At 38.5% G+C, this 27735-nt stretch overlaps 1 protein-coding gene, 1 long non-coding RNA gene and 1 pseudogene across 2 annotated transcripts; all 3 read right to left on the bottom strand.

Moving 5' to 3' along the window:
• Positions 1–810: 810 nt before the first annotated feature.
• Positions 811–2959, bottom strand: LOC101164797 (C-type mannose receptor 2-like). The gene is made up of 3 exons (XM_023953138.1): positions 2590–2959; positions 2109–2456; positions 811–1391 (listed from the first exon to the last, which is right to left on the bottom strand). The coding sequence occupies exons 1-3, from the start codon at positions 2957–2959 to the stop codon at positions 1045–1047; spliced, it is 1065 nt and encodes a 354-aa protein (XP_023808906.1). The 3' UTR covers positions 811–1044.
• Positions 2960–11178: 8219 nt separating this feature from the next.
• On the bottom strand, positions 11179–11664 carry LOC105357270. The gene is made up of 3 exons (XR_911280.2): positions 11533–11664; positions 11366–11433; positions 11179–11239 (listed from the first exon to the last, which is right to left on the bottom strand). It is a non-coding gene; the product is annotated as an uncharacterized LOC105357270 (long non-coding RNA).
• Positions 11665–14143: 2479 nt separating this feature from the next.
• On the bottom strand, positions 14144–17534 carry LOC101155897 (annotated as a pseudogene).
• Positions 17535–27735: the final 10201 nt, after the last annotated feature.

Genomic DNA, 27735 nt, shown 5'->3' with positions numbered 1-27735 from the left:
AAGAAAACTTAAAAAGTAACCCTCAACATTCAGATAAAGGTTTAGGATCTAAATCCACACCTGGGGTGTTTTTGTGTACTTTATTGCCGGCCCCCACCTGCCTTTGCAGCTTCATATAAATCAACACTAAAAAAGTTCGGAAAAGGTGGATCATATGTTTTGAAAAGCTGGCGCCTCGGTAAATCATTTTTTTGTATCATGACAAACAAAAATACACAATTCTTTCCAGATAATAAAATTACTTCTACTCTACAGTGTTTTGCTCTGTAATGTTTGTTGATAAAGTAAGCAGGAAAAACAAAACAGACAGGTGATATCAGGACATGAACAAAACGGACACGGATCATGTCTATGACGACTTTTAATTACAGGTCATCTCATGGACTTCAGTAACAGATTGGGTTAATGTGCCACATGTTTGTAGTTCTTTGATTTGGTAGTTCTTAAAACATTAGCACAAAAAAGATGAAAAATTAAAAAAAACATTCTGAGTTGACCATGTTTGTACAATGACATGAAGAATCAATATATGCAGAGAATGAAAACAAGCATCTTTCGTGTATAAAACCAAATAAGAAGGAAACATTCTGACAAGACCTTCATGTGGATAACAAGAAGGAGAATAAAGTTTTCCTGTTCACCATTAGGAACATGACAAGATCTAGAGTTCTTCATTTTAATGTAGAGGAACCATAGAGGTTCAACTGAAATTCAGCTTTTAACAAAGAAATGTTTAATTTGTCTGAAAAAACAAACTTTTAACTTTTACAAGGCAATCAGGTTGAAACGCAGATGGAGGAAGGACTCTGACATGGCCAAAATAGACATTCATTGTCCTAAGAAAGAAAAGCTCAGAGCAGAACACATAAAACGCAGTGGTATGGAACACAGAAAGAAACCTGCTTAAATACAAAAACCCTCATTAGTGATTGCAGGCAAGTTTGACCGACTCATAAGGAAGCCACAGCTAACCTGCAAGAAAGAAGCATTAGAAAAACATAATAAAACAAAACCAAGAGACAATTCATGACACTAAGAACAGCTTTAAGATGTGGAACAGAAAAAGTTGAACTTCTCCTCATCATGTTTCTTGAACCACTTGTGTTCTCCTCCTGTCTGCATGGCTCCTGACATGTCACACTCATTCACCTGTCCAGGTGAGGCCCAGTTCTTGTAGTGGACCACCTCATCACTGACCCAGAACCAGAACCCCAGAGAGCAGGTGTAGCGCAGTCCAGTCCACACAAAGGGAGAGGAGGCATTCTTGGTTTTCTCCTGGACCCATCTCTGTTCATCCATGTTAGTGATGGTGACCAGGTCATGGTGGTGATGTCTGCAGTAGTATAAGGCCTCCTCCCAGGTCATGTTCTCTTTGATCAGGATCACATGATCTGTTAGTGAAGGAACATGTGAAAAAAGAACAAATACAGAAACTAAAAGTCATTTCAAAGATTTTGACCGCAAAAGGATGTTTAAAAAACAAAAGAAATATTCTTTTAAATGACAAATATGTTGAGAATATCTATAAATGTCTGTAGCTTTGAAAATAAAGCAGTTTCACTTTGACTGTTGTACTTTCAGAATAAAAGCTTGACATAAAGTATTGGGCTGTAACTCACAAAATAAGAATTGTGTAAAGATAAGGAGGAGAAAAAGTTAAGACTTCAGACAGAAATCCTAATCTTTTACTTTGAAGTTAATCTGTCTTCTGTTTCTGATTGCCAAGTTTGTTTGAAACGGAAAAAAACATTTAAGTAAAAAATGTGTTCTTGAAACTGAATGAGAGAAAGACAAAAAGAGACTGTTCTTAACATCTGATCCTTTTAAAGACTGTCTTAACCAAATTCTGAGTAATAAAAAAAAATAAACAATTCAAGAAATTAACATTTTGAACCATAGATAAAATCCCAAAATAATAAAAGGAAAAGCAAAGTAGGAAATAGACCTAATAATGCAAATTTCACGACAGGGAATCCAAAATCCACTAAACTACATTTTATCAAGAGAGTAAAACAATTTTCCTAAAACAAACAGAGGAGGCCTGTTAAACATGCAGACACAGCAGCTGAACATCCTCCTCTGATCTGTCACTTTCAAACTCCTCTTACCATCATAGCAGATGAAGGGATGTTCTTCACTACAATTCTCAGAACTCCACCTTCCGTCCTCATTCAGCATGGCACAACTGCTGTCCTTTATCTCATCATCATACTGCAGATTCCAGAACCTGAAGGAAAAGCTGCTCCCATCAGACCACTGCCAGGCGTCTCTAAACAGGCCGATGAAAACAAAACCACCCTGGGACTGTTGGATTAAGTTGTTTGTCTTCTCCTCATCCAGCTTTTCCATCTGCTCTGGTCCACTAATCAGGTCTGTGTGACGGTCCCTGCAGAAGCTCTGAGCATCAGCCCAGTTCAGACTCTCGTTAGCATAAATGATATGAGATGGGTTTTTTTCTGTGGAAGCAACAAATATTCATAAAATATTTTCAAAGTCTGTCAAAAATGTTTTATAATAAATGGAAAAAGTTTCTAATATTTACAAGCTTTTTTGTGCTTTACATTAGAAGTGACACTTGCACATTCTCACCATCATAGCAGATAAAAGGTTTTTCTCTGTTGCAGGACAGGTCCGCCCACTTTTTGTCTGTGTTTAAAGTCCCACAGTTCTCTATGCCATAGTCATTTGGTTCCATTGTGTTTGTATCCCACCCATTATCTCGGCTTTCATTGAACTGCACATCAGGCTGAGACCATTGCCACGTTCTGTTGCTGCTAGCTTTTCTCTGCAGACCAATCCAAGCGTTCCTGGTTCCTAAATCCTGCCTGAGTCTGTTCATGTCTGCCATGCTGCTCACTGTGGCCAGGTCAGTGTGATTGTTGTCTTTGCAGTAGAGCCGGGCTTGATCCCAACTCTTGTTTTCATTGATGAAGTGATATTGGAAAAGCTGGTTTGTCATGACGCAACAAGGACCTGAGAGAAAAACAAAAATCTGCTTCTGAACAATCTGATCAAATGCAAACATTCTTCTTCTTCTAAAGGAGACTTTTTCTGTTTCACTGTGACTGTGTCAAAGAAAAGGAGATGATCAGAGAGCAGCTGACGGTCAACTCACCAACAAGGATGAACAGGAACAAACTCAGCTTCATCTTTGCTCTGCTGCTTCTGAAACTGCTGAGACAAATATGAGAATAGTTTAAAAACTGGATTTATGATTATGATACTTAAATAAATGTGGTGGCCATAAAAACCTGATCAGAAAGAAAGAATAAATTAATAAAATGGAAACAAAGAGCGTTTTCACTGGTCTTTCATTAAGATTGACATTTTAAGCTCTAATCAGCAAACCTTTGTCATTACTATGACTCCCACATTTTGTCATGTCTAGGACATATAGTGACACACATTCTGGTGTATGGCAGTGGTTCATCAGAAATTCACCTCTAAGTTGGTGTGGAGTAAGCCTTTCCCACACTTCTATCATCCATCTGTTTCGACACTCTACCGCTAGCTTACAGCCCCTCACATCCCCAATCTAACATTGCTGGTGCAACAACAAAACGGAGCCGTATCAGAGCTATCCAGTCACACAGTTTTGATCCAGATTTCAGCTCAAACAAGGAAAAAAATGACAGACTTGGATCCATTGTCTGTAAGTGGATGCATTAAAATGGAGAATAGCAAGGAGCTTGTGGGTTACCGTTGCAGGTTCTATGTCACAGCTTCAAGCTTTTTTCATATTTTCAATAGCATCTTTTTGTCTACGCTGATTCACAATAATTTGAATTAAAAATACTCAGAAATGCAAATTTTGGCTTAAATTTTATATATGTCTACCATCGTGAGAAAAATGCCATGAGAACATGCTTAAACACTAACAATACAAATTTATTTTAGAGTGCGTCTAGAAAGTCTGGTCTAACAGGTTTGACGGTTACAAAGCGGTTTATGACCTTTGGTTTCTTTCCTACTTGCCAAAAGACACAGATCATTGAAGGAAATATGACCCTGATGTGGATCAAATTTGCAAATGTGAATGTACATAAATTCTAACACATAGACCTTTGTTTCTGAATGTTTCCTTTTGCAGCTTGATGAAAACAAACATAAAATTTTCCATCACATTTCCATCTAAAGCAAACACTGAAGAGCATATGTTCATTAATGTGGAACTCTGGCCCAGAGGCTCAGCCCCTCTACTTCATTCATTCTACTGTTGGGTGTCACATTGCAGAGGGGCTGATTTATTTTCATTAATATGTGAAGCTCTAAAAGCAGTTAACACAAGGCTTTTCTTTAAAAATTAACAAATTGTTCACAAGTTCAACTGCAAGTGCTGCTCATCACGTCTTCAAGCTTCCTGAAAACACAGGTGAAAGATTCTTAGGTCATGTCAGTCATAATCTAGATAAAATAAATTAGACATTTAAAGAACTGATTACAGATTAATCCGCCAGAGCAGAGCATTAATTTATCTTCAAAAGCTAAAATCTACCCAGATTAAATGAGTACCAGGTTTTAGACTCAGACTCACTCTCAGCATCTGAACTACATGAGGTTTATGTCTAACATGGATTCTGAGCCTGATGGCTTTACTGCTAATATCTGGATGACTCACATTCTCTGATTGATTTATGACTCCCCATCTAAAACTAGGGTTAAATATATATTTTTCCTTATAAAATAAAAAACAATTTACTGTTTACCTCTAAAAAATGACTTGAGGTCATTTGATTTTTAGACCTTTTCAAGAACCAAAGAAGAAATAGATATCAATGGTTTATAAAATAAGTAAAGGTGTGAAATATTAAGCCCCTTGAGTTACTTGAAGTGACTGAAACCAACAGCATCATCTAATGGATAAATTGTTATCTCCATAACATGGATGCTTTTCAAAGGTGAAAAGGAAACCCTGTTTATTTACAGAAATGCAAATTCGTTGTGATCCAATATTAAACCAAGTTCCGTGCAGAAAAAACATTACACACAAACATTCACACCTGTACAGTTTTGAGTCTGATGACAGATGCCAGATGGACACCACTGATCTAGTCCTCTACCAGAGGATGCATCAAAATGGAGCAGAGCAGGGAGCATTTGGGCCGCCAAACTTCTGTGTCAAAACTCCAACAGCATTTTTTTTTCTGCTCCTGATTCACCATGATTCAAATGGAAAAAAATAATTAGAAATGCAATTTTGAGTTGAATTTTCTTATTATATGTCCTCCATCAGAAAAATTTCACAAGAACTGGTTAAAAACACCAAAAATACAATTTTTTTCAGATGTATAATAAACCCAAAGTCAACCTGATCAATTCAGACACATCATGGAAAAATATGTGCACACCATGTTGGACCTTATTTCAAGAAAGTTCAGAACAAACACATTCATTTGGTCTGATGGGACATCATAAAAATGGAACATACCATTGTTGTGTGTGTGGTGAAGTGTTTGAAAGGCTAATGTAAGTGACACGCCTTTATGATGTGCGGTGGATGATGTAGTAAAGTGTACTGACCTCACACAGATGCTGCAGGAATGGGGTGCGCACATGAAACACAAGTGCCCATAGTACGTCCATGGGAAGTCCATGAAAACTACTTTCTAATTGTTTAATTTCCTCATTTCTAACAATCAGTCTGCCAGCATGATGCACACAGCGGGCTCACTTACCACTTACCAACGAAGCAAAATAGAAGTCATTTTTCTTCTTCTACTTTTCATCTTAATTTTTTCCAACAAGGAATTTGGTGACATTTTTTTTAAAACTACCAACATTTTAACCCTTTAACTGTATTTATCCTTATAGACTACATATTAGAGGGATTCTTTAGTACTTTTAAAAGCCTTTAATAAAGAATAGCATTAGAGTATTTTGGGTTGATTACTTTATCAATACAAACATGAGTTATGAAAGAGTTCAGCAGCACATGAAAACATCGCAGAGAAACAGGAAAAACCACTGACAGAAACATGTGTGTAATATTAATGGGAAAGTGAGTGAATTTTCTAGAAATTGCATTGTCAGCATCAGATCTTCTCACCTGTTGTCCTTTTCTGTCAACCTTCAGGTACAATGGTCAGAGGAGAACAGTTCCCTGAGGTCTCCGGATCCTAGAATGCTGTTCTCTGATTGCCACAAACATTTGAATAGTAAATCCCTCAGGCTGTGAGGGAAATGAGGGGAGGACAGTTCTGTAAATGGAAACAAGTCCTGCCACCTCTGATCCTGACTGACATTTATTTCTGCAGAAAGAGCACAACACACACAAACAAAAACACAGGAGATGTGGTCTGCATTCATAAAAGGCCCCCCCGAAACTTTATCTCTTTTAGGACATTTGGGGGGGTGTCTAATTCAGTGGGAAATGCTTCTGCCTAGTTAGAAAAATACAGTGGTAAGAAAATAGAAAAAAATAAATAAACTTCCATGTTTTTATGTTGGATGTGACTAAACCAAATAAAAAAAAATGGTTTTCACCCACCATTCCCAGGATCATAAATCTTTGTTTGCCATCACTAACTGCATCTCCTTCAATCATATGCGCAAAACCTGATAAAAATTGTAGAAATGTTGGAGAAAAAAAACACATTTTCGAAATTTCACTGTTTCCATTAAATCATAATTATGTGAACGTGGGAGCAGCTACAGATAGAGAGATTTTGGGAAATGGTGGTTGTTGATTTTACAGAGGAGCTGTAAATCCAACAATTCCATATGATGTGTGATGCTGTGGGACCTCTTGTGACGCCCACTGCACAGTGCCCAAGTCAGCCAGATCCTACCAAGAAGCACATTGCCATCCCTACCTACAAACTGGCTTCCTGTAGTCATGTGACTCGTTTATTTCAAAATAAGGGTTGGCATTGCAATTTGTCCATTTTGATATGGCTCAAAAAATACCTATTCTAAGTGTTTACATTTAAATAACTTTGTAAAAAATATTCTGTGATGTGCATGAATATGTAAAGAAACTTATTCAAATGATTGAAGATACTTTTGTCTATATTCATTTACTAAAGTGGCTGTTTTTACTTGTCGCCTGAGGGCAACATTGTGCAGTTCGACCACTTTTGTGTGAACCATAACATGCTGATGGATGTAGATTTGTAGGGATACATTGTTATCAATGGTAATACCTACTATTAATAACAGGAAATGGAAGCACAAACATTTTATGAGTGTTTGGATCATAATCAAGCTGTTGGGCTCAATCTTTCCGACTCAGAATCGTTTTTACAAGAGAACTGGTTGATCGGGTTTCAGTCAGAAAAGTTAACTGTATAGAATAGGGATGTATGTGCATGTGTTTGTGTATGTTTATTCAAAATATATGCGTACTGGTTTCATTTAGAAAAAAGATAACTTATCTTTTGACAATGAGTCCATTGATGAAAATGAAAATGATAAAGTATAACAGGAAGATGTTTCACGTATTCACCTCACAGTATCAGCATCATTGCTTAGTCAGAATGGAATAATTCAAATGGAATGATTGAAATTACTGGAATGAGATAAGTGAATAAATCAAATATTTAAAACCCACTACAGATGATCTCTAATGCACTAATGGCTGAATAATTTAGGGAACAGTTAAAATAAAACTTCTTCTAAAAAAAAAAATAATGCCCTGAGGCCACAAACCTAAATATTGCTGGGGATCCAGGAAAACTAACATTTTCTGATTGATTTATGACCCTCCCAAGCATCTAAAACTAGGGATAAATATATATGTTTTACTTATAAAATAAAAAACAATTTACTGTTTACCTCTAAAAAGGAGACATGACTTGAGGTCATTTTATTTTTAGACCTTTTCAAAATCCAACAAACAAATAGGTATATATGGTTTATAAAATAAGTAAACATGCGTGAAATATTAAGCCTCTTGAGTTACTTGAAGTAAAGGATACCAACAGCATCATCTAATGGATCAGTTGTTACCTCCATGACATAGATGCTTATTATTTACATAAATGCAAATTCATTGTAATCTAATATTAAACCGAGTTCCGTGTGGAAAAAAGCATTACACACAAACATTCACACCTGTATAGTTTTGAGTCAGATGACAGATGCCAAATGGACATTCAAATTTCATGAATGCAATTTTAATATATATATATATATATATATATATATATATCTTTGATATGTATATATATGTATATATATATATATATCTTTGATATGTATATATATGTATATATAACTAAATAATATGACAAATAATGCCCCCGCCAACACACCATGCCTAGGATAGCCCAAGAATTACAGGAGTTTATTCGCCCGCCTCATGACTCTGTACTGTTTTCAGCTACGGATAATAAATGTCATTGCATTAATTACAGCCCCTGCAGTTGAGTGTGGTATGATTTTGTACCTACCAGGTGATGAACAGAATCTTTCTGGTAAGTCGGCAAAGCTCAAGCCCTGCACTTGCCTGTAATTACCCCTTGTGCTATCCTAGGCACTGGTTAAGCCGTTGTGCTATCCTATGACACCGGCTTTACTTATTTGACTGTTTTGAAAACTTGCATTGTCTGTATTTGCGTGTGTGTTGCTAATCACTGTTGAACTACATAAGAGGGTTCTTCTGTGGTGCTTACATTGACGTGATGAAAGATGAATTACTTATTATGTAAAAATAAACATAAATATTTAGAAATCAACATAGCAAATGCAGATCAGTTATGTGAAATACATACGGATTCTGTTCAGTGAAAAAATCATGACTATGAATAAAAAAACACTATATCGGAAGAAAAGACATAACTGCTTCAGAAATCTTCATAGCATATATTGATCAAGTATCAAATGTTAAAAATATGTGCAAATTATTTTTAAATAGGAATAATAACGAAAAAAATTTGGGAGCAAGAGAAGGGATGTAATTACAGCTCAATCATTTCAATAATAACAATAAAGCCATTAATGTAATTAATACTTCTAAAATCCAATTAAAGATTTTGATTTGATCAGAAAAAATGTAGATTTTTCAGACTTGGACAATCAGTTTAAATGAAAACGGCAGCTAAACTGGCATCACATGTAGATGTTCACCATCCCAAAGGAAAGACACACAAAAACTACACAAATGTAACGTCTGCATTAATAAAGCTCTGTATAAAATTACCGGAAAAACAAGACGTACATTAAAATAAGCAAAACCATCAATCCTGGACAGGAGACTCACGTTCTCTGTGCTAGATTTATTTATTCTGCCTGAGTGTCTGTCATTTTTGTGATAAGACCTATCTGTAAGTGAGACAGAATTTTAAGTGTAGTTTTGAACTCCTCTAAACTTCCACAGCTAAGGCTGCAGTGCAGTAATATTTGCAAATCTTTCTGCAGCCTTTTGTGAAGTGACTGCCTACTGTACACAGTGAACAAGTGTCCCTGGTGCAGTTTCTGTGCTTATTTGAACAAACGTTTTAAACTACTCTAGCAGAAAAGTAATTGACCTCTTAATGCCTCTCTTCTGGTATTCCACAGGGTTCTGTAATTGCCCCCTTCTGTTTCTGGTACATTTCTCATCTCTCTGCTCCATCCTTCACTCACATGTTTTTTTGGTCATCATTTTAATACTGACAATAACTATTCCTGTCTCTCCCTCCAGATGAAACGACAAGTCATCGTCATCTCTACTGGAATAAGAGAAATTCTAAATACTCAACAACTGCAACCCAGACATTTCCTGTCTCTCTTTTTCCTTCATCCATCTGGGTTGTAGTTTAAGAATTTTTCATTTTAAAGAAAACATCTCCAGATCCCAGCGTGCAGTTCTGTCTTCTCCAACATCAGAAGATAAGTGTAACTCCCTCACGTCCATCAACTCTCACCAATAGAACAGAGACCTCAACAGCCCCTTCTCCCTTGAACTCCTTTATCCAACCCTTGCTATCTAAATGTGCCCCATAGAGCAATCTTAACCAAATATAAGCATATATTTTTAAAGAATTTCTCAAAAATGTTTTTTTACAAGCTTTTGTGTAACAGTTTTTAATTAAAAGTACAGTGGTATTAAAAAAGAAATAGCCTTTTATTGAATTTTTTGGTTTTATTCATAAAATGTGTGTTTCCAAAAGAAATTTAGTGAAAATTAAATCTATTCACTCTAGAAAGCAATAACATGAAGAAGTTACGTATGTTTTTATGTCCCAGTAATTATCTCGTTATTATGCTAGTGTTCCTGGTTTTATAACAAACTGGTAGTGAAAGAGAAAATATATGAATTTAGTTTTACACTAAGTTCTTACAGAAATTCCAAAAATAAAACTCTATTGGAGGAGAGTTTCCTTTTATTATTTCCAGAAAAAACAAAGGCTTTGTTCTTGTGAACCATGTTGGACTTATGTGATTGACGGGCATCTCATTTAAGCAGAACTTTGGATCAAAGAGTCGGAGCACCTATAACACTTCTAAGGCGCGGTGGGATGTTGATTAATTTTACTTGCGCAATTTTATGATTTAGAAAATGTCTTAACTTTTTAAACAAAAAAAGTGGTAAAAGTGTCATGGCTAGCAGGCTGAGGCAGACTCAAGTGCTGGAACCCGGAAGGACACAAGGCAAGCAGAGAGGTAAGAGTAACTGGTTTTAATGTGGTAGCGGGGATGGAGCTGAGTCCCAGGTTTCCTGTGTTAGGCAACGGAGGTGGTTGGAGGGTCTTGGCGGCGTCAACCGTTGAATCCAAGGTGGATATCCAGAGGAGCGACAGGAACGTGGACAGCGAGACGTGAGCAGCCACCAGAAGGGTCCAAACGGAGATGTAATCCTGGGACGAGGTAAGACAGACTGGGTTAGCAGGGAACGAGGCAAACATGAAACAAGAATTATACGAGGCCAGGAGATGCACCGTGGAAGTACAACGAACTAGCGTTGATTGCAGGTCCGTGGTCTCCTTAAGAACCTTCGGCCAGACGAGGATGAGGAGGTGCAGCTGGAGGCATCAGGTGTAGCTGATGAGGAGGAGGAGTCAACCGGGGGCACCGTGACAAAAAGTTTTAAAAAGATTTGACCCACTTCTTCAAAATCTTTAGTTCTGGTCATACAGCTGCTGTAGTCACATGCTCCTTCAGAACTGAGTTCTCCTCAGGGTTTACTGGCAGTAGAAAGTCAGGACGTTCTGCTGGTTTCCTCGTATGAGCACGGCGGGGCAGTGGAGGCCATAGGTCAGTGTCCAGCCAGGCCATGTACAGAGAGCTGGGGCAGTCTCTGTGCGGCACAGGGAGGCTCCTGAAAACACATTTCCATCAACAACAAGTACTATCTGTTGACATGCAAACAAAGCTTTGACTCCTTAACTTGTCACTTGTCTGTGTTTATGAAGGTTACTTTGTGTTCAGTAAACGGTAAACTTACACGAGCACCAGAGCAGTGTGTTGTGAGTTCTTGCGGATGATTTCATTCAGCCTGATCTTCCTCTCAGACTACAGAAGGAGAGCAGTGAAGGAAGTGATTCAAAAAAGAAAGAACACGCATGGGAGTAACGCCATGAAGACGTTAACTTTGGACACAGAAAAACTCACCTTTAGCCTGAACACTTCAAACTCTTTGTCAGATATTTTCCATGGGGCGTTCTGTCTCAGCTCCTGCACTGTAACGCCTTCCTGCTGTTCATCATACAGCCTGAAGGGGGCGACGCTGTCCACAAACCGGGTCAAGCTGGAGAACAAAAGCACAAAAGCACTCCAGTACTGGAGAAGTAGTGTAGATAGAAAGTACTTCCATAACAAAGATCTTTTGATTTAATAATCTTAAAATGGTACAGAATTAATGGTCTCCAGTCAAACCATCTAAACCAGGGGTGTCGAATATACTAATGGCCCATGGGCCGTATCTAGCCCCCCAGATGGTTTAATCTCGCCCAATCAAGAAGAGAAAAAACATTAAAAGGGTGCTTTAAAAAAGCAAAATTTTAGCCCATTTCTGTGGTGAGTTACTTTTTTTTTTAAATAAATGACCAAAATTTGCAATTCTGCCACCAGGGCGAGTAAAGGGAACGCAAGACCAGTGTTAGCATGGCAAGCAATCAAGAAATACAAGGCATGGCTTTGTCAGAATTCCTTCACTATTCACTACATAATGCACTTATATAGCCCATGTTTTAGTGCTGTCTGAATCTGCAATTTCAAAATCAAGTGTCCTACAAATTTCCCAGAGGTCTTTGCGAAAAACTATTGTGCATCGATGCTCACTAGATAGGCGAACATAGACCACAGGGCGTTGTTTGAACAATTTCTGCGAAAAAAATGTTTATATCTTTTTTTAAAATAAACAATCGACATTTGCATCATCAGAACACAGTTGAGTCCTTAATAGACATTTTATAATGCTTGCATTGATTAGGGTCTCACTTCATAAAATCCATGACATCATATTTCTCGTTAAAAAAAATTGTGAGCATGGTTGCTTTAAAAATCCATAGCACTAGATAGTCCCGCACAATATTGTTTTTTAGTACGTAGTTAGGGATTAGGGTAGGAATTCAGACATAGCCCATATCTTTGCAAGCACGTGCCACATCTGGGTAAGATGCAGTTTGGTTCCTCGGGAGCCTTACCACTGTTAAGTTGCGATAAAAATGATCAGGTGTGAAACCCCAATTGCCATTACGATTACAGATACAATATATCTTAGAAGACTTGGGCAGCCAAATAAAGGACAGAATCCAGTCATTTATTGCATTTTCGGATGGCGTTAAAGAAACACCAACATCACAGATATTGCACAGCTGTGCATATTTATAAGAGGTGTTGATGAGACTGTCAGCTGAGTTTCTTGGGTTGATTCCTATGATGGACACAACAGCTCTCTAGTTACATAGTCAGCTCTCTAGTTCCTGCGCTGGACAATGTTGGAGTGAACTGGTCATATGATGTCAGTCTGGCCACAGATGGAGCCCCATCAAAGGTCAGAAAGAAGGCAGGTGTTGCCACAAAATTCATGGAGCCAACGTGGGAAAAGATCTTTGGACATGTCATTGTCTTTTACACACTTGAATGAATGGGAAAATGTGTTGCTGCACAGGATTTGAATCCTGATATTGATGGCCTGGTGATTTTTTCAGGAGAGAAAGGGAGGTCAAATTCTTGTTATGTTCACAAATGTTTGCAAGTTACATTTAGTTGAATTGAGTGTTCTATTTTTATTTTCTGTAGCCCTTTCATAAATTTACTATTGGGAATGCTTCAGAGTCAGATGTAAAACATTTAGTAGGTTTTTCCTGATTAGGCCCTGTCACACTGAAAGTCTAAAGATCAAAATATACAAAAACAATAAGATTACAAAATTAGTTTTGATGACCAGAGGAGGATGGATAGTTAGATACATGAGGCCAACACCTAATGAATTTAAGTAAAGCAATAAGTGATCAGACAAAATACAGAAAAACCTGATAATTCAGAACTGCAATTGAGAATCTAACCTTTGCATATTGTTCTGTACATGTGAAGCAGTTAGCCACTCTGTTGATGCCTGTGATGCTACTCTTGATTTATCTATTTAAATACTTTAATTTATCTAAAAGAAAAGGTAAAAAGTAACCCTCAACATTCTGATAAAGTTTTAGGATCCAAATCTACACCTGTCGTGTTTTTGTGTACTTTATTTCCGGCCCCCACCTGCCTTTACAGCTTCACATAAATCAACATAAAAAGTTCAGAAAAGGTGGATCATATGTCTTTACTCAGTTTTTTGCATCATGACTAACAAAATAAACAACTTTTTCTGAACAATAAAACTACTTTTACTCTACGGTGTTTTGCGCTGTAATGTTTGTTGATAAAGTAAGTAGGAAGAACAAAACAGACGGATGATATCAGGACCATCACATGAACAAAACGGACACGGATCATGTCTATGACGACTTTTAATTGCAGGTCATCTCAAGGTCTTCAGTAACAGATAGGGTTAGTTCCCCCACCTGTTTGTAGTTCTTTGATTTGGTAGTTCTTAAAACATTAGCACAAATAACATGAAAAATGAAAACTTTCTAAGTTGTTCATGTTTGTACAATAACATCATGGAGTACCAATATATGCACAGAGAAAAAAAAAGCATTCTGACAAGACCTTCATGTGGATAACAAGAAGGAGAATAAAGTTTTCCTGTTCACCAGGAACATGACAAGATCTAGAATTCTACATTTTCATGTAGAGGAACCATAGAGGTTCAACTGAAATTCTGCTTTTAACAAAGAAATGTCTAATTTGTTTGGAAAAACAAAATTTTAACTGTTACAAGAAGGCAATCAGGTTGAAACCCAGATGGAGGAAGGACTCTGACATGGCCAAAATAGACATTCATTGTCCTAAGAAAGAAAAGCTCAGAGCAGAACACATAAAACGCAGTGGTATGGAACACAGAAAGAAACCTGCTTAAATACAAAAACCCTCATTAGTGATTGCAGGTAAGTTTGACCGACTCATAAGGAAGCCACAGCTAACCTGCATGAACAAAGCATTAGAAAAACATAATAAAACAAAACCAAGAGACAATTCATGACACTAAGAACAGCTTTAAGATGTGGAACAGAAAAAGTTGAACTTCTCCTCATCATTTCTCTTGAACCACTTGTGTTCTCCTCCTGTCTGCATGGCTCCTGACATGTCACACTCATTCACCTGTTCAGGTGAGGCCCAGTTCTTGTAGTGGACCACCTCATCACTGACCCAGAACCAGAACCCCAGAGTGCAGGTGTAGCGCAGTCCAGTCTACACAAAGGGAGAGGAGGCATTCTTGGTTTTCTCCTGGACCCAGATCTGCTCATTCAGGTTAGTGATGGTGACCAGGTCATGGTGGTGATGTCTGCAGTAGTATAAGGCCTCCTCCCAGGTCATGTTCTCTTTGATCAGGATCACATGATCTGTTAGTGAAGGAACATTTGAAAAAAAAGAACCAAACCAGAAACTGAGTCATTTCAAAGATTTTGACTGCAAAACGATGTTTAAAAAACACAAAAAATATTTTTTTTAAAAGTAAAGATGCAGTTTCACTTTGACAGTTGCACTTTGAGGATAAAGGTTTGACATAAAGTGTTGGGTTGTTAATCACTGACAAAAAAAGAATTGTGTTAAGACGAAGAGGAGAAAAAGTTAAGACTTCAGACAGAATCCTAATTTTGTACTCTAAAGCAAATCGGTCTTCATCTGATTGCCGACTCTTTTTGAAACGTAAAAAATATATAAGTTAAAGATGTGTCCTGAAACTGACTGAGCAAAAGCCAAAAAGAGACTGTTCCTAAACGTATTACCCTTTAAAAAACTGTCTTTAATTCTGGGCAGTAAAAGAAAAAATGAAGATTCAAGAAATTAACATTTAGAACAGGGGTCGGGAACCTTTTTTGCCAAGAGAGCCATAAACGCCACATATTTTTAAATGTAATTTCGAAAGAGCCATACAATAATGTAGTGTCCCTTCACCACAGTGAGGCACGGAGACTTAACCTCTTTTAAGGTTCTTTATTGTGGTTACTGCAGACCGCAACGAACGCCGTACAATTAATTCAGCAACTCCTGAATGAACTCCAGAATTTATAATGCGACCCAACAGCCACCCAGTCCAAGTCAGTCCACGATCATATGTTTAAAACTAAATATACAAGTGAATGTGTGCATTTGATGTAATTTCAACATTTTTAAAGTACAATAAGTCTGTGGATTCTTTTTAATAACATTGTTATGCTGTTGCTGATAAATGATGAGTATTTCTCGTGGTAGTTTTGCTGATGGTCTAGTCTGGTTGATACGTGGTGAGTTTCTGCTTCACGCAGGCGTTGAGACTCTAAACGTGATCGTTGGTCTGAATGTTCTTTAGATGTGACAAAGACTGCTCACATGCAGACGGGGAGCCAAACATACACTCACACGCTGCAGTGAGTGACTGGCAGCGGGTTTTACGTTTTTACAATCCCTGCGCGATTCACCTGCTGCCGGTCCCCACAACCCCTCACCCCCACCCTCTGCTTTCTTCCTCACACATCCCGTCCCCGCAACTGCGCGCTCTTTCTCAGAGACGGGAGCGCGCAGTTTTAGGCAAGGCAATTCACAGGTTTCCGGGTGGTACAAACTCTGTGAAATAATAGATAATAGTTAAGTGATAGAGCTGGCGCAGATTTTGTTCTCCAAGCACCGCTACTACTGCGCGCCTCTGGCATCGCACCGCGCCCGAGAAGGACTGGTCTAATGAAAAAAAAAGTATAATTAAAGATTTCTCTGCGAGCCACATGTGACCATCAAAAGAGCCATATATGGCTCGCGAGCCATAGGTTCCCGACCCCTGATTTAGAACAATAGATCAATTCCTCAAATAAAAAGAGGAAAAGCAATCAGACATAATAGACCTAATAAAACAAATTACATGACAGAGAATCCAAAATCCACTAAACTCTACATTTTATCAAGAGAGTAAACAAAGATTTGAAAAACAAAGAGGAGGCCCGTTCAACATGCAGACACAGCAGCTGAACATCCTCCACTGATCTGTCACTTTCAAACTCCTCTTACCATCATAGCAGATGAAGGGATGTTCTACACTACAATTCTCAGAACTCCACCTTCCTCCCTCATTCATCATGGCACAACTGCTGTTGTTCTTCTCATCATCATACTGCAGATTCCAGAACCTGAAGGAAAAGCTGCTCCCATCATTCCACTGCCAGGCGTCTCTAAACAGGCCAATGAAAACAAAACCACCCTCGGACTTAAGGACTAACGCATCCGTCTTCACCACATCCAGCTTTTCCATCTGCTCTGGTCCACTGATCAGGTCTGTGTGACGGTCCCTGCAGAAGCTCTGAGCATCAGTCCAGTTCAGACTCTCTTCAACGTAAACAACATGAGATGAGTTTGTTTCTGTGGAAGCAGAAAATATTCTCAAAACCCTGTCAAATTCTGTCAAAAAGGTTTTTATAAAGAATGGAAGAAATTTCTAATATTTACAAGCTTCTTAGTGCTTTATAATGACTTGCACATTCTCACCATTGTAGCAGATAAAAGGTTGTTTTCTGTTGCAGGACAGGTCCGCCCACTTTTTGTCGGTCCACAAAGTCCCACAGTTCTCTGTTTCCACATCATTTGGTTCGTTTGTATACCATTCATCCTTTTGGCTTTCATTGAACTTCACATCAGGCTGAGACCATTGCCACATTCTGTTGCCATTAGCTTCTCTGTACAGACCAATCCAAGCGCTTCTGTTTCCTAAATGCTGCCTGAGTCTGTTCATGTCTGCCATGCTGCTCACTGTGGCCAGGTCAGTGTGATTTTTGTCTTTGCAGTAGAGCTGGGCTTCAGTCCAACTTTTGTTTTCATTGATGAAGTGATACTGGAGAAGCTGGTTTGTCATGATGCAACAAGGATCTGAGAGAAAAACAAAAATCTGTTTCTGAACAATCTGATCAAAAACAAACATTCTTCTTCTAAATGAGACTTTTTATGTTTCACTGTGACTGTGTCAAAGAAAAGGAGATGATCAGAGAGCAGCTGACGGTCAACTCACCAACAAGGATGAACAGGAACAAACTCAGCTTCATCTTTGCTCTGCTGCTTCTGAAACTGCTGAGACAAATATGAGAATAGTTTAAAAACTGGATTTATGATTTTATGATACTTCAATACGTGTGGTGGCCATAAAAACCTGATCAAAAAGAAAGAATATATTAATTAAATTAAAAAAAATATGTAGGAGGGCAGTTCTAACCAGCTCAGCAAATATTGTAAAATTTGAAAGTCCCCTTCTGATAATGTTTGGATCTATTTTCAAAGCGTTCTCACTGGTCTTTCACTAAGATTGACATCTTTAGCCCAAATAAACAAACCTTTGTCATTTCTAGGACATAGTTTCTGGAGAGTAGCAGTGGTTCATTAGAAGTTCACCTCTGAGTTGTGGGTGGAACTGTTGGTGCGGAGTAAACCCGACCCAACTACCCATCATCCATCTGTTTAGACACTCTACAGCTAGCTTACTGCCCCCCACATCCCCAATCTAACATTACTGGTGCAAAAACAATAGAGAGCAATATCAGAGCCATCCTACCGTAAAGTTTAGATCCAGATTCCAGCAAAAATGAGGAAAACTAAGACTTATCGTAATTTCCGGACTATAGAGCGCACCTGATTATAAGCTGCAACCATTACATTTTTAAAGGATAAAATATTTTGTACATACAAAAGCCCCACCTATCTACAGCGGGGAAAATAAGTATTAAACACATCAACATTTCTCTCAAAAAACATATTTCTAATCGAGCTATTGACACGAAAATTTCACCAGATGTCGGCATCAACCCAAGTAATGCACACATAGAAAGAAATCCAAACATTTATGTCCATAAATGAAGTTATGTGTAATAAAGTGAAATGGCACAGGGAATAAGTATTGAACACATGAAGAAAAGGAGGGGTAAAAAGGTCTGGCAAGCCAAGAAAGCAGCTTGTCAGTATTCAGAAGGTTAACCTGCCCCCTATTAGCGCAAAGTAATATCAGCTGGTATAGTCCTGATTGATGCCTTTTAAAAAGGTTTCTCACCAGCAAGGTGTTAGACAAGAAGCATTGCATGATGGGTAAAAGCAAAGAGCTGTCCAAAGACCTACGCAACCTTATTGTTGCAAAACACACTGAAGGCATTGGTTACAGGCACATTTCTAAACTTCTGAAAGTTCCAGTGAGTACCATTGGGGCCATCATCCGGAAGAGGAAAGAACACGGCATTACCATAAACCTGCCACGACCAGGTGCTCCTTGATTCTTGTTTTTTGTTCAGTTTAGATCAATTTTTCACAAAAAGAGGACAATTTTTTATGTGGTGCTGCGTGTTGTCATGACTACAAGTTCAAGTGCGGAGCCGGCACTGTAGGATCATATGGTGATCGTCATGATAAAATAATCAAAGCGTCATTGTGCACCTCCTACCGCTCGTTATTGTCCAGATGATGAAGCAAAGCGTGTTAAAGAAACAAATACACAAGTATCTTACAAAATTTTATTATAAGAAATCTAATAATAAATCTGAAAATTTGTTGTCAACATATAAACATATAAATCACTTGAAAGCTGCGTCAAATGCATTTCTTCTAGCATTTTCCATGATGAGGGTCTGTTGGTGCTATTCTTTCACAAAGCGGGAATTTACATTAAACTTGCGTCTTCTTCGACACATATACCATATCCTCCCTGTCTCACTCTAACCCTTTCTGCTCGAGCGCCCTTAGTGGTCGTTGGAAAAATGCATTAAAAAAAGGAAAAAAATGCATATATTAGCTGCATCATTGAATACGCCGCAGGGTTGAAAGCGTGTGTCAAAAGTAGCGGCTTACAATCCAGAATTTATGGTTCTTAGATCCATTTGGCTGCAAGTGGATCCATCAGAATGGAGAGGAGAAAGGAGCAAGGAGCTTGTGGCTTACCGTTGCAGGTTCTGTGTCACAGCTTCACGCTTTTTTCAATGGTGTTTTTTTTTGTCTATTCCTGATTCACAACGATTTTGAATAAATAAATACTCATCTTAAATTTTATGTATGTCTTTCATCGCGAGAAAAATGCCCTGAGAAGAAACTAAAAACACCAAAAATACAATTTGTATTAGAGTGGGTCTAGAAAGTCTGGTCTAAAAGGTTTGACAGTTACAAAGTAGTTTGTGACCTTTGGTTTTTTTCCGACTTGTCAAAGGACCATTCAAGGAAAAATGACCCTGATGTAGATCAAATTTGCATATGTGAATGTACATAAATTCTAACACAGAGACATTGGTTTCTGAATGTTTCCTTTTATAGCTTGACAAACGAAAACAGTTGTTGTTTGACCTGACGTAAAATTTTCCATCAGATTTCCATCTAAAGCAAAGAGCATATGTACATTAATGTGGAAGTCTGGCCCAGAGGCTCAGCCCTCAACCATTCTACTGTCGGGTGTCACACTGCAGAGGGGCTGATTTTATTATTATTTTTTTATGTTAAGCTCTACAAACAGTTTACACAAGGCTTTTCTTTATAAATCCACAAATTGTTCACAAGTGCAGCTGTAGATGGTGCTCATCACATTTTCAAGCTTCCTGAAAATCCAGGTGAAAGATTCTTAGGTCATGTCAGACATGATCAAGATAAAATAAATTGGGCATTTAACACTAGAACGCCCAGGATTTTTCACTCCCCCTGCAGCGTCCAGAGCACAGCCAAATGGCTGGGTGGCTCGAAATGACTAATTCAACAGCATTCAATTAGCCACCTTTCATTTGTAAATGCAGCAGCAACTACCTGATCATCTGGATGAAGACATGTCCTAGCTAACCACATTCTTTACTCAGATCAGGGTGGGGGAGCTTTTTCTGCTTCAAAAGAGCCTCCAAGCTCTGAGAAACTTTGACTCCCAGTTTGTCAACTGAAAAACCAAAATGCTTTATTTTTACTACCCTGAGCAGACATTGAAAATCATCCTGGAGCAAGTCAACCCATTTGACTCTGAGGGAGAAGACATAGTCCTTCAGCTGGACTCAGACTGATATTTCTTTTGATAAGATTTCATGAACATCTTGTTCTCATTTGCTGATTCTGGCAGTTGTCTATCCATTTATTTTCTGTGCCTGCTCATCCTGGTCAGGATCACAGGGGTCTGCTGGAGCACATCCCAGCTAGTCACAAGCAACTGGGGAGGGGTACACCCTGGATGGGTCACCAGTCCATTGCAGGGCCACATAGATAAATAACCAGGCACACTCACATACACACCTAGCAGAAATTTAGTCATTTAATTTAACCACATGTTTCTTGGACTGGGGAGGCAAAGGAGGCCTATTTGATGTGTTTTGGAATTTATAGTTTCAACTAAAATTCAACAAAAAAAATTATTAAAATAAACAAGTGAAACAACACATATCTTTACATTGCAAGAAGGTTCTCATTGCTCAGATCTCAGAAATCAGATCACAGATGAGGAGATTTCATTGCCATCAGAAAAGACAGGACGACAGAGAGGAGACAGACTGTGCCAACAGAAAAAGCAAAAGATGGCACGATGTGGCATTCAGAAAAGGTTGGGAGGCCTCTCCATCACAGCACAATTGAATGTTACACTGCTGAGGAAGAGCCAACTGCTTTGGTCAGAAGTACGGTGTCGACTCGCTTACGGAGTTTCCTGTGTTTCCTCACTCTGAACATGCTTCAGACTATTAGGGACTGTGTTGTTCAGCATGAACGTCAGACAGAAAATGACAGCTGGTTCATGGCCCTCCCTGAACTAATGGGGTTCATTGCCATCCTCCTTGTGAGGGGGGGATAAAACTTCCATCCATGCAAAACGCAAGATGCAAAATGGTTGGCGAAAATGGGAAATCCACTGATCTAAAAAAACTATGGTCAGAAACCACTTCAAAGATATCATGCGGCATTTACACTTTGATGTCAAGGGCACGCGCATGGAACAAGTTGGGACTGACAGGTTTCCTGCAATCTCCAATGTTTGTGGGTTTGTTGTTGCCAACTGCATCAAACTTTCAACCCAGGCAAAATTCACTGGGAGCTTCTAGAATCAGTAAAAAACTTTGCACAGGTACATGCGGGAGCTGAGAAGGCGAAAAAGGACTACCGTGTTTGGTGACAAGCTCCCATACCTGGCAAAGGGAAACGGGCAATATGCCAGGTGAATAGTCAGTGCAAGAACAATAATGCCAGAGTGCGCTTTGCTGATTGCTACAAGTATACCTGTGGCAAATGCAGAAATGAGATTTTGGGGCAGTACCAAGTATGCACAGACAATTAGTGGGTTGAGGATATGACTTTGACCACATGATTTCTTTGCTTGAACATTTCAGTATTATGTCGGTAAAGAAGTGTTTTGTGCATGAACGATAAATCTCAGCCAAAAAAAGAAAAACCAAACTGTGGTGACCTCTTACTAGAATTGACAGAGGTGAGGGGAAATAGTGAAAACTTGCACAGCCACTTGGCTTGTCCTTTTTGCATGCCAAAAAAACAGCCTAATGGCTGTGCTGTTCATGTGCAAACTATGTTGAAGGCTGCTCTTTGGGCATGTAAATTTTAACTAATCCAGCCACTTGGCTGCCTCCTGGACATTGTAGGTAGAAAAGCCAAATGGCTGCTCTACGGACGTTCTAGCGTTAAAGAACTGATTAAAGAATAATCCGTCAGAGCAGAGCATTAATTTATTTGTCAATATTTAAAATCAACACAGATTAAATAAGGGCGGAGTTTCAAACTCACTCACTAGTCTCTGCATCTGAACTACAAGAGGCTTACGGATAACATTTAAGGATTCCGAGCTTGATGGCTTTACTGCTGATTTTAAAGACATCTGGATGACTCACATTCTCTGATTGATTTATGACTCCACCAAGCATCTAAACTATGGGTATCCATTGTGCTATCCTAGGCACTTTAACATTGGGAGTTGGGTCATCTAGACCCACTAGACAGTGCTCTGGACCTTTTTTCTTCAATGATTTGTGATCTTCACTGGTGTCCATGGATTTCATGTAATCTTTCCACCTTTATCCACCTTTGTCATGGTACGGAGAACACGTCAATGTAAGGGTGGGGTCATCTAAGATAGCACAAGGGTTAAAATATATATTTTCCATATACAATAGAAAAAAATGTACTGTTTACCTTTAAAAAAGGACACATTACTTAGGGCATTTTATTGTGAAGCATTTACCTGAAGTGACTGATACCAGCAGCATCATCTAATGGATCAGTTGTTACAGCCATAACGTGGATGCTTTTCAAAGGTGTAAAGGAAACCGTGTTTATTTACAGAAATGCAAATTCCGTGCGGAAAAAACATTACACACAAACATTCATACCAGTATAGTTTTAAATCAGATGACAGATGCCAGCCCTTGAGGCCTGGATTTGGACAACCATGATCCAGTCCTCTAGACCAGTGTTTTTCAAACAGTGTGCCGCGGCACACTAGTGTGCCGTGGGAGATGGTCAAGTGTGCCGTGAGAAATTGTCCTCATTCCCTGATTTAACAACATTTTCCATCTCCAGGATTTCAGCTCTTTGTTCATCCAAACAGGTCCTGATAAAACACTAAGAAATTAGCTATATGAAAGATCATAAAATACTTTTTTCTTTGTGTTTATTTGATTCTACTAAAGACATTTTGATAAGAATGACAGTACCACGATTTAGCAGCAACTAAAGCCATTTTCTGAAAAGTCCCGCCCCTTTAACTGTCCCCACCAATCATTCTTGGATTCTTAATCACATGTCATCAGTCTGACCAATCAGAAGTGGTTAAAGTCTTTACTTCCTTGCTCTGAATTCTGCTGATAAAGTCGCTCAGTTCTAACAAAAATACCAGCTAAAGGTCGTCTTTAGCGGTGGAGTTTTCCACAGAATCTGGTGTCAGACCGTGAAAAAAGGGAACAAAACCATGAAGCTCAGAGACGCTAGTCTTTCTGCGTACAGCGGATACGTTAACTACATCTTCCATGATACATTGGGTTAAAAGTGACAGCATGAGCGTGTCGGCGCACGAGTCTCTCCTCTTAACGTCTTGAAACAACAGCGAACACAAATCAAAACATTTTTAAATCTTCTAACTTAGCTTTTATTACATCTATTAGAAAAAACAGCTGCAACTTCCAGCTTTTTCTGCCACAATTATCACAAAAATGCATGTGAGATCATGGAGGGACTGTGGATCAATACAGACTGTTTTTATCCTTTTTTTTTTTTTTTTAATGCTGGTGTGCCGCGGGATTTTTGTCAAGGTTAAAGTGTGCCGTGGCTCAAAAAAGGTTGAAAAACACTGCTCTAGACCAGTGTTTTTCAACCAGTGAGGGATGGTCAAGTGTGCCGTGGGAAATTGCTCTCAATAAATGATCTAAAAACATTTACCATCTCCAGGAAATCAGCTCTGTGTTCATCCAAACAGGCCCTGATAAAAGACTGAGCAGTTAGGAATATGAAAGATCATAAAATACTTTTTTCTTTGTGTTTATATGATACTATTAAAGACATTATGATAAGAATGACAGTACTGAGATTTAGCTGCAACTAAAGCTGTTTTCCGAAAAGTCCCGCCCCTTTTACTGTCTCCACCAATCATTCTTGGAGGCTTAATCACATGTCATCAGTCTGACCAATCAGAAGTGGTTAAAGTCTTCACTTCCTTGTTCTGTTTCTGCTCATAAAGTCTCTCAGTTCTAAGAAAAATACCAGCTAAAGCTCGTCTTTAGCGGTGTAGCTTTCCACAGAATCTGGTATCTGACCGTTGAACAAGTGAACAAAACAATGAAGCTCAGAGACGCTAGTCTGTCTGTGGTTGCACCACATCTCCCATGATGCATTGGGTTAAAGTAACACCGTGTCAGCGCACAATGAGTCTCTCCTCTTAAACGTCTTGAAACAACAACGAACACACATCAAAGAGTTTTTAAATCTTTTAACTTAACTTTTGTTACATCTTTTAGAAAAAAACAGCTGCAACTTCCAGCTTTTTCTGCCACAATTATCACAAAAATGCATGAGAGATTGCGTAGGGGCTGTAGATCAATACAGACTATGATTTTCTCCTTTTTTTTAATATTTGGATGCTGGTGTGCCGTAGGATTTTTGTCAAGGTTAAAGTGTGCTGTGGCTCATAAAAGGTTGAAAAACACTGTACTAGAGGATAAATCAAAATGGAGCGGAGCAGGGAGCTTGTGGCCCACCTAACTTCTACGCGTCACAACTCCAACATCTGCTCTGGATCCACCATGATTCAAATGGAAAAAAAAGATCAGGAATGCAATTTTAAGTTAAATTTTCTTAATATATGTCCTTCATCAAAAAATGCCACAAGAACTTGTTAAAACACCAAAAACACAATATTTATGAGATGTGTAATGAACCCACATTCAATTTGGTCAGTTCAGACACATCATGGAAAAATATGTGACACCATGTTGGACCTTATTTCAAGAGAAGTTCAGAACAAACTCACTCATTTGGTCTGAAGGGACATCATAAAAATGGAACATACCATTGTTGTGTGTGTAGCAAAGTGTTTGTAAGGCTAACTTAAGTTACATGTCTTTATGATGAATGGAGGATGCTGTAGTAAGGTGTCCAGGATCCTCACTGACCTCACATAAATGCTGCAGGAATGGAGCGCACATGAAACACAAGTGCCCATAGTGCGTCCATGGGATCTCCATGCAAATAACACTCTGATTCTCTAATTTCCTCGTTTCTAACAGTCAGGCTGCCAGCACGGTGGACACAGCGGGCTCACTTACCACTTGAACAGCACCAGCAGTGCACAGGTTAGAAGGGGTTGAAAAAAAATCTGCATGATGTGCCTGTGTCATATCTACTTCACCCTTACTTACCTTCATGTGTTGTTTCAGAGTTCTGTCTGAACTGTCACATTCAGCATGCTTGTAAAGAAATTGTGCATTAGCATTTTTGCTCTACAAGCTCACTGGGTGGTCTACAATTTCTAAAAATGTTTTGGGGTCATCTGCGTGCTTTGTACAGGTTTGCTGGCAGACAGCTCCAGAGCCTCATGACTTTACTGCTGATTTTACAAAGACATCTGGAAACTACTGTAAACCTACTTTTTAACAAGAAAAAACGTTTAAATAATGAAGTAAAGCCAAACATTACTAGCTAACATGAACTCAGCCAACATTTCTCCTCCTCAAACTGGACAATCCATGTCTCTATTAATGTCAAATATATTTGTAAGTCAGGGTTGGACATTTCCCGCCTCTCTCTTTACTGCTTTTTGAGCCTCTGGCTGTAACAACATGTCAGCCTCGTGAAATAGAGGGAATCAATAAAGAATAGCAATAGAATAGACTGGGTTGATTACTTTATCAACGGGAACATGAGTTATAAAAGAGGTGAACAATAAACGGCTAAACAGCTCATGAAAACATCGCAGAGAAACAGGAAAAAACACTGAAAGAAACATGTGTGGAATATAAAGGGAAAAGTGAGTGAATTTTCTAGAAATTACATTGTCAGCATCAGATCTTCTCACCTGTTGTCTTTTCCTGTCAACCTTCAGGTACAATGGTCAGAGGAGAACAGCTCCCTGAGGTCTCCTGATCCTAGAATGTTGTTCTCTTATTGCCACAAACATTTGAATAGTAAATCGCTCAGGCTGTGAGGGAAATGAGGGGAGGACAGTTCTGTAAGTGGAAACAGGTCTGCTTCCTCCGATCCTGACTGACATTTATTTCTGCAGAAAGAGCACAACACACACAAACAAAAACATAGGAGATGTGGTCTGCATTTATAAAAGGCCCTAAACTTTAGCTCTTTTAGGACATTTTGGGGGGGGGGGGGTATCTAATTCAGTGGGAACTTCTTCTGCTTAGTTAGAAAAATAAAGTGGTAACGAAATAGAATAAATAATTGAACTTCCATGTTTTTATGTTGAATGTGACTAAACCAAATGAAAGAAAAATGGTTTTCACCCACCATTCCCAGGATCATAAATCTTTGTATGCCAACAGTTGCTGCATTTTCATCATTCATATGCGCAAAACTTGATCAAAATTGTATAAATGTCGGGGAAAAAGCACATTTTTGAAATTTTACTGTTTGCATTAAATCATAATCATGTGAACGTGGGAGCAGCTACAGATGAAGTCATTTTGGGAAATGGTGGTTGTTGATTTTACAGAGGAGCTGTGAATCCAACAATTCCATATGACACGCTAAACTGTTGATGAGCTGTGTGATGCTGTGGGATCCTACCAAGAAACACAGTTTGTTCACTCATGGAGATCAGCTCCTAGAGGACATAACCATTCAGGACTTTGTTTCCATGAATACAGAGCTGAGGGATCTGGTGGAGAAATGTGGGGGCAGATGCCACGTAGTTGATAATAAATATTGGAAACAAGGCAGAGGACATTACAGGAGATATCTACAAACTGGCTTCCTGTAGTCACGTGACTTGTTTAAATTGAAAAAAGGGTTGTCATTGCAATTTGTCCATTTTGATCCAGCACAAAAACTTCCAAGTGTTTAAATTTAAGTAATTTTGCAAAAAGTATTCTGTGATGTGCATGAATATGTAAAAAAAACTTATTCAAATGAGTGAAGATACTTTTGTCTATATTCATTTACTAAAGTGGCTGTTTTTACTTGTCGCCTGAGGGCAACATTGTGCAGTTCGACCACTTTTGTGTGAACCATAACATGCTGATGGATGTAGATGTGTAGGGATACATGGTTATCAATGGTAATACCTACTATTAATAACAGGAAATGGAAGCACAAACATTTTATGAGTGTTTGGATCATAATCAAGCTGTTGGGCTCAATCTTTCCGACTCAGAATCGTTTTTACAAGAGAACTGGTTGATCGGGTTTCAGTCAGAAAAGTTAACGTACTGTATAGAATAGGGATGTATGTGAATGTGTTTGTGTATGTTTATTCAAAATGTATGCGTACTGGTTTCATTTAGAAAAAAAAGATAATATATCTTGTGACAATGAGTCCATTGATGAAAATGAAAATGATGAAGTATAACAGGAAGATGTTTCACGTATTCACCTCATAGTATCAGCATCATTGCTTACTCAGAATGGAATAATTCAAATGGAATGATTGAAATTACTGGAATGAGATAAGTGAATAAATCAATTATTTAAAACCCACTACAGATGATCTCTAATACACTAATGGCTGGGTAATTTAGGGAACAGTTCAAATAAAACTTCTTTAAAAAAAAAATAATGCCCTGAGGCAACAAACCTAAATATTGCTGG

Source organism: Oryzias latipes, chromosome 24 (genome assembly GCF_002234675.1).
Source record: "Oryzias latipes chromosome 24, ASM223467v1".
Taxonomy (NCBI): domain Eukaryota; kingdom Metazoa; phylum Chordata; class Actinopteri; order Beloniformes; family Adrianichthyidae; genus Oryzias; species Oryzias latipes.
Note: the sequence above shows the minus strand (reverse complement) of the source record. Positions and strands in the feature narration are given on the sequence as shown.